Below are 7,670 nucleotides of genomic sequence, written 5' to 3'. Positions count from 1 at the left end.
CCCCAGAAACACATCTCTTAGAGTTGGAAGGTGATCGCTGGTCACAATGGAAGGCTGTTTCTATACTGAAGGGGTTTGTTTGTTGTCACACAACAGACTTAACAGGCAGACTAACAGAGGATGGATGGATGGATGGATAGAATCTACAACCATGTGAACACTCGAGAACCATTTGAACACTCCTGAACCATGTGATCATTCTAGAACCATGTGAACACTCTAGAACCTTGTGACCACTCTAGAACCATGTGAACATTCTAGAACCATGTGACCGCTCTAGAATTATGTGAACACTCTAGAACCATGTGACCACTCTAGAACCATGTGAACACTCTAGAACCATGTGACCACTCTAGAACCTTTTGAACATTCTTGAACCATGTGACCGCTCTAGAACCATGTGAATACTCTAGAACCATGTGAACACTCTAGAACCATGTGACCGCTCTACAACCATGTGAACACTCTAGAACCATGTGAACACTAGAACCATGTGACCGCTCTACAACCATGTGAACACTCTAGAACCATGTGAACACTCTAGAACCATGTGACCGCTCTAGAACCATGTGAACTCTCTAGAACCATGTGACCGCTCTACAGCCATGTGAACACTCTAGAACCATGTGAACACTCTAGAACCATGTGACCGCTCTAGAACCATGTGAACTCTCTAGAACCATGTGACCGCTCTACAACCATGTGAACACTCTAGAACCATGTGACCGCTCTACAACCATGTGAACACTCTAGAACCATGTGAACACTCTAGAACGTGGCCTCTGTTGAACTTCCCACATCAGGGGTCAGTGGATGCCATTCCATATTTGTTTCTGTAAAGTTCACTCTCTCACTCGTCTTCTTTCTCTCTCTCTCCCTCTCTCTCTCTCTCTCTCTCTGTCTCTCTGTCTCTCTCTCTCTCTCTCTCTCTCTCTCTCTCTCTCTCTCTCTCTCTCTCTGTCTCTCTCTCTCTGTCTCTCTCTCTCTCCGTCTCTGTCTCTCTGTCCTTCCTCTCTGTCTCTCTCTCTCTCCTTCCTCTCTCTCTCTCCTTCTCTGTCTCTCTCTCTCTCCTTCCTCTCTGTCTCTCTCTCTCCTCCTGGACAGCTGTGTGTGTGTGTGGTTCCTCTCTGTCCTCAGGCCCTATATTACAGTCTGTACAGGGAACCATTAACGTCATATTCTATGTTACTGTTTAACTGTTACCCTCTTCTGAATGTGCAGGGTGGTTGGTACTATAATAATGCATCTCATGACCGGTATAGAGGATCTGATCTAGTTGACTATAGTCCAGGGAGGCACTTCCGTTTGAGTATGTAGGACATAAATAAGAGGGTTAAAGTTCAAGGCACTAGAAAACTCATTTGACTATGTTGTTTTTCCATGCACATTTTGTTCCGTGTTTCAATGTTGTTCTGTATAGGCCATAATATGTATATAATATAAATTACAAATACATAAATGCTGTAAAAATGAATAGCAATACGGAAGTCACCATTTTCTTATTGAGGGTAATAGTACCGTAGGTTCCATGCAGAGAAGCAGAAGCTAACCATGAAATATAATATTTTTTTAGTGAGGAGGGAGGGAGGGGGGGTTTGGTATCCCGGTAGGTCTCCTCCTCTGTGGGGAGGGGGGGTTTGGTATCCCGGTATGTCTCCTCCTCTGTGGGGAGGGGGGGTTTGGTATCCCGGTAGGTGTCCTCCTCTGTGGGGAGGGGGGTTTTATATCCCGGTATGTCTCCTCCTCTGTGGGGAGGGATGGGGGGGGTTGATATCCCGGTAGGTGTCCTCCTCTGTGGGGAGGGGGGTTTGATATCCCGGTATGTCTCCTCCTCTGTGGGGAGGGATGGGGGGGGTTGATATCCCGGTATGTCTCCTCCTCTGTTTAAGATATGGTTGAGGTGTGTCCTGTCCTGTCCTGTCCAGTCTAAACAGTAGTTCCGTCACACCGTGCTGTATTCCCAAGGTCCCTCGACAAGCTATTTAAATACTGACGTCATGCATGGAATCACCCAGGATACATGGTACCGTAGTCAGGTAGGCCCTGATGCAGTAGTTTGACATGCCATGATCTTCCCAAAAAATACATAAATAAAGATGTTTCTGTTCCCTTAAGATTTAACATTCAGCTCTTAAATGCTCCTAAATAAGTAATAACTTAAATAATAAATAAGCAGTGCACTTTTGGTGAAACCTAAATGAGAGAGAGAGAGAAACCCAAACACATAAAAAGAGTGAATTGGTTCGTCTTGGATCCGGTTTTGGGAGGAGAATATAATACAGGCTGTTGTTGTTGTTTTAAATTATACAAATAATGCAACGTTACTGTGATGTGTCGCGCATGCCAGTAATATAAAACAGTGTCTCAACATGCTAATTTCAAGCTTTTTTTTAATATATATATTTTTCTTAATGAAGATTATTATCTCGCATGGCATCATCATCATCGTGTTATCGTCACACCCCTGTGGGATTAGAGCAGGTGTTTTTAGTTTCAGCGTCTGCTGGGATAGAAAGTAGCAGCAGTTTTACAGATGTCATCTGGTCTACAAACAGCCCCCACTTCTCATCATGTCTCCTTGGCAACAGGAGACCAGTGTTTTAGTTCAATCTCTGTTTTCTGTGTGGGTTTTGTTTGTTGTTTGTTTCTATTGTGATAAAGTGCTTAGCTGATCACTCAGTAGGTCTCCGGGTAACTAGCAATCGTCGGAACAACAACTGCACCTAGCGGACAACGTTGGTCGATCTCTCTCTCTCTCTCTCTGACTGCAGATGGTTGTTGGGTTCGGCTGAGATTCCATATTCCTTTTCTCTTTCTTCAGCAGATGCCGGTGCTTTACGCAACTCACCCTCACCCAAGTTCCACTGTAATCCATTATCCATTATCCATTATCAATTATCCATGATCCATGATACATTATCCATAATCCATTAACAATTATCCATGATACATTATCCATGATCCATTATCCATGCAAAACCGTTTCTTCTTCAATGATCATGTTGTGTTTTCCCCGTGTCATATTTCAACGGCAGGATGTTTTCCGGTATATCTCCGATAACGTTAGGAACATAAAGATAATGTGTTATTATAATACTTTTATCATTCCCATTTTGAGAGTCAAACAAACCTTATTTTTTTTTTATCCTCTTTTGGTGAAACAGTTTTCTCTCTATTCATTCAAATGTAATTAACGCAAATGCAAAAAAAAACGCATTATTAACGAAGTTAAATCAAGCATTTCCCGAAACATTTCTACAATATTTACAACGAACGGTGTGTCCTCATATCCCCATGATGTCTATCGCTGCCGCATAGAATGAATGTATATATTTCTAAACGTCAGTCAGCAGTTTGCCCTTATTCACGCAGTTCTGGTTGAGGACAGGCGTACAGTTAGCAGTTCTGAGATTCGCGTCCCTAAAGTTATCAATACTATTGTTGATCCCTTCGTCTATTTCCATGTATTCTGACTTGCTGGCGATAGAGTTGGAGCTGCGGCGCGATGAGTTGCTGTCTGAGTTAAGGTCCTGGTTGCTGACGTTAAGAAGCTGCGCCTGCTCCTCTCCCTCCGTCTCCCGGTGATAGAAATAGTTAAAGTTGGACACGATCACAGGCACCGGCAGCGCGATGGTCAGCACTCCGGCGATGGCGCAGAGCGAGCCCACTATCTTTCCGCCGATGGTCACCGGGTACATGTCCCCGTAGCCCACTGTTGTCATGGAGACCACGGCCCACCAGAAGGCGTCGGGGATGCTTGTGAAGAAAGATTCCTTCTCCTCCGCCTCGGCGAAATAGACAGCGCTGGAGAAGAGGATGACTCCGATGAAGAGGAAGAAAATGAGCAGCCCCAACTCTCTCATACTGGCTTTGAGGGTTTGTCCCAATATCTGAAGCCCCTTGGAGTGTCTGGACAGCTTGAAGATCCTGAACACCCTGACCAGCCGGATGACCCTGAGGATGGCTAGAGACGCGGCCTGCTCACTTGGTTTCTCCTTCCCCTCCTGGTCCTCTGCCAGCTCGGTGCCCAGCGTGATGAAGTAGGGTATGATAGCTACTATGTCTATAGTATTCATCATGTTTTTAAAGAAAGCTGCCTTGCTAGGGCAGGCGAAGAACCGCACAATCAACTCAAAGGAGAACCAGATTATACACAGGGTCTCCACTATGAAGAAAGGATCGGTGAGAATATTTGGTTTATAATAGAATGTCACGTTGCCTACAGTTTCCATCCTACCCCGGGGGTCCTCTTTGAGTTCTGGCAGCGTCTCCAAACAGAATATGACTATTGAAATTAAGATAACCATCACCGATACTATAGCAATCCCTCTGGCAGGTCCCGAACTCTCTGGGTATTCAAACAGCAACCAGACCTGTCGTTGAAACTCTTTCTCTGGTAATGGTTTTTCCTCTTCTCTAATAAAACCTTCGTCTTCTCTAAACTTCTCCATGGCCTCTGCCCCGAGCTCGTAGAACTTGATCTCCTCCGAGAACATATCCAGAGGAACGTTAACGGGCCTCCTCAACCGCCCACCGGACTGGTAGTAATATAGAATAGCGTCAAAACTCGGCCGGTTCCGGTCAAAAAAGTACTCGTTTCTAAGCGGGTCGAAGTAGCGCATTCTCTTTTTGGGGTTACCTAGTAACGTCTCGGGGAACTGACTGAGTGTCTTTAGCTGGGTCTCGAAGCGCAGCCCTGAGATATTAATGACGACCCTCTCGCAGCACTCGTGGTCCTCGTGGTCTGGTGGGTAGGTGTCCTGCAGGTGCCCCGGCAGGGTGGACGTCTCATCCATGTTATCTCCGGCCACCACAGTCATCCTGGCGGTGTTGCCCGGGCTCAGCGCAGCGCTATGCGGCAGGAGATGCTCGGCTCAGCCCGGTGGGGGCAGGCATCCAGTAGCTGTCACTGCGCGCCTCAGATTTCTCCCCTCTCTCTCTTCTGTCTGATAGAAATCCCCTTTGCATTCACCCGGGCCAGGCAGGCAGAGGGCTAGCTCGCCAAGCGCTGCTCCTCTTAAGGCTCCCTTGCTCCTCTCTCCGAGTAGTCCTCCATTGCTGCTCCTCCTTCTTCTTCTTCTCCTTCGTCTTCCACCTAGTCGGAGGGAGGAAGGGAAGAGTGAGAAATAAAAGGAATCGAACGCAAGAGAGAGAGAGATCTTTTTTTCCAGCTCAGCAGTGTTATCTCAGTGTTTGTGACATGCTGTAGTCTAGATGGGAGGGAGAGGACGCCCACCTAACAGCGTGGGGGGGGGGGGGGGGGGGGTACCAGGAACAGGTTGACCAGCATAGAGGACATCCAGGAGACAACAACACTGTGATATGGAGACAACTGGATTGTATATCGCATACATCATTATTCCAGTTTCACTACAACTGTCCACACTCTGCATCTCCATCCAGTGTACTAACCCTCTACACACTGAACACCTATTACCTTATAATAACTACAACACCAATGACAATAGCGACCGTCAATAAAGATACGTTAATATTTACCGAACTGTCGGCTCTGTTATTAATTACCTGGATTTCCGTTTGGTGGTGGTGCACCCGCCAGCCACGGCTACAACTTTACAGTCCCGGCTTTTTGTTTTAAAGGTAGCGGATATCACTTTACTGCACTGTACAGTACGAGCTTCGGTGAAATATTCATAGACTGTACTGTCTCCGTTAATATCATCCACGCTATTCCCGTTTTATTGGCTTCTAACGTCGACTGGTGCGACCGTTAATATCACCCACGTTATTCCGGTGTTATTGGCTTCTAAACGTCGACTGGTGCGACCGTTAATATCACCCACGTTATTCCGGTGTTATTTGCTTCCAATGTCGACTAGGGCGACCTTCTTGAGGTACCGAACGGCTCTGAACCGCATTGGAAGAAGCGTAAATCTCTTGACAGGCAATTTAAAACCATGCTGAAGAAACGGTACGAACGAGGAATAGAGAGATTATAATATAATATAATACGAAAGAAAATTTTAAAAAAGCCGTTAACTTGAGCTCCTCTCCAACGGACGGCAACACCGACTAGTAGTTCCCACTTGGTCTTTTGACCGTCACGCGTGGCTGCGCTCTCCAGCGGCGTGGTCGTGAAATGAAGATGGTGTGAGTGAGAATCGAGCTGAACTTGAGCTGAACACGTTAGTGGGGCAGTGTGAGAGAGAGAGAGCAGAAGCACACAACCATTTCCCTTCCCGGCTCCGCTCTGCTCTGCACTGCAGTTTGCCGCATCAGCAGAAACGCAACGTTAGAAAGCTCTCCTCTCCTGGTTTGGTGCAGTAGAACAGCTAGAACTCAACATGACGCGGCCGTCCCAAGACGCACCGCTGTAACGCACCCATTCTCCCCGCCTAGATAAACATGTAGCACCTGACAAACACCGGGGGTTTAAGGTATCACTGAGCCACAGCCAATATAATACTTAAATAATGTGAACGCATGTTGCAGGATTTCATACAGAGAAGAGAGAGAGTGAGAGAGAGGTGGGGAGGGAGGCGGAAGACGGGGGGAGAGAGAGAGAGAGAGAGCGAGCGTAAGAGAGGAGTGGGAGAGAAGGGGGGGGGAGCGGTTCGACGCAATGCAGACATACTGTACTATAACACATGTTGCCACAAATACACACACACACACACACACACACACACACACACACACACACACACACACACACACACACACACACACACACACACACACACACACACACACACACACACACACCGGCAGCACCAAAACAACAGATCATTGTGTAAGCCACCTCTGCTGTAAAAACCCGAGTCATTGTACGGTGGCGTGACTGGTAGAGATATATTTAAATCCCTCTGGCAAACGGAGCTAATCTAAACGGTGATGCGAGCCAATGACATTTTAGGTAAATTGACGATGACGGAGAAAGGGGGTTGAACGACACAATGGGTGATCTATTTGACTGTTTTCACCTCTGGATATGTGACCGGGGAGTTTATTTTAGCATCCTTTATTTAACTAGGCAAGTCAGTTATTAACGTCAAAGTCTTATTTACAATGGCGGCCTACTCCTGTCAAACCCGGACGACGCTGGGCCAATTGTGCACCGCCCTATGGGACTCCTACTCACGGCCGGATGTGATACAGCCTGGATTCGAACCAGGTACTATTAGTGACGCCTCTTGCGCTGACATGCGGTGCCTTAGACCGTTGCGTCACTCGGCAGTGGCACCAACAGGAAATCTCCTCCAATGATAAGACGTGTTTATCAGCTGCATCATGTGATGTAAAGGCTTGGGTCTCTTCCCACGTAAACACCTATAGTGGGTCTGCTTGATAAAAACACATTATAATTCTTATTGGATCACGTTTAGTATGTCAACAGAAGTGAATTTAAAATACAATTGAACCTTGCTCTCTGTGTCTTCCATTCTGTGGTCCAGGATTTTCATCACGGTGATTACACTATGGTTTCAATAGTTTGAGGAATTATGACGTTAGATACATGTCTAGTTGGGCCATGGCTTCATATAGGCTAGTAGGTGTTCCCCTGTCCCCAAGACAAGGTGACTGGTAGTAGCACTCACCAAGGGGTTTAACACCAGGGGGTTTAACACCAGGGGATTTAACACCAGGGGGTTTAACACCAAGAGACTAACACTAGGGGGTTTAACACCAGGGGGGTTAACACCAGGGGG

At 46.7% G+C, this 7,670-nt stretch overlaps 1 protein-coding gene across 1 annotated transcript; it reads right to left on the bottom strand.

Moving 5' to 3' along the window:
• Window positions 1–2,402: 2,402 nt before the first annotated feature.
• LOC139393169 (potassium voltage-gated channel subfamily A member 1-like) lies at window positions 2,403–6,057 on the bottom strand. Its single transcript, XM_071141567.1, has 2 exons — window positions 5,527–6,057; window positions 2,403–5,095 (listed from the first exon to the last, which is right to left on the bottom strand). Exon 2 carries the CDS (start codon window positions 4,818–4,820, stop codon window positions 3,336–3,338), a length of 1,485 nt encoding a protein of 494 aa, XP_070997668.1. The 5' UTR covers window positions 4,821–5,095; window positions 5,527–6,057; the 3' UTR covers window positions 2,403–3,335.
• Window positions 6,058–7,670: the final 1,613 nt, after the last annotated feature.

Source organism: Oncorhynchus clarkii, chromosome 33, assembly GCF_045791955.1.
Source record: "Oncorhynchus clarkii lewisi isolate Uvic-CL-2024 chromosome 33, UVic_Ocla_1.0, whole genome shotgun sequence".
Classification (NCBI taxonomy): domain Eukaryota; kingdom Metazoa; phylum Chordata; class Actinopteri; order Salmoniformes; family Salmonidae; genus Oncorhynchus; species Oncorhynchus clarkii.
This window is presented reverse-complemented; position numbering and strand designations above follow the sequence as displayed.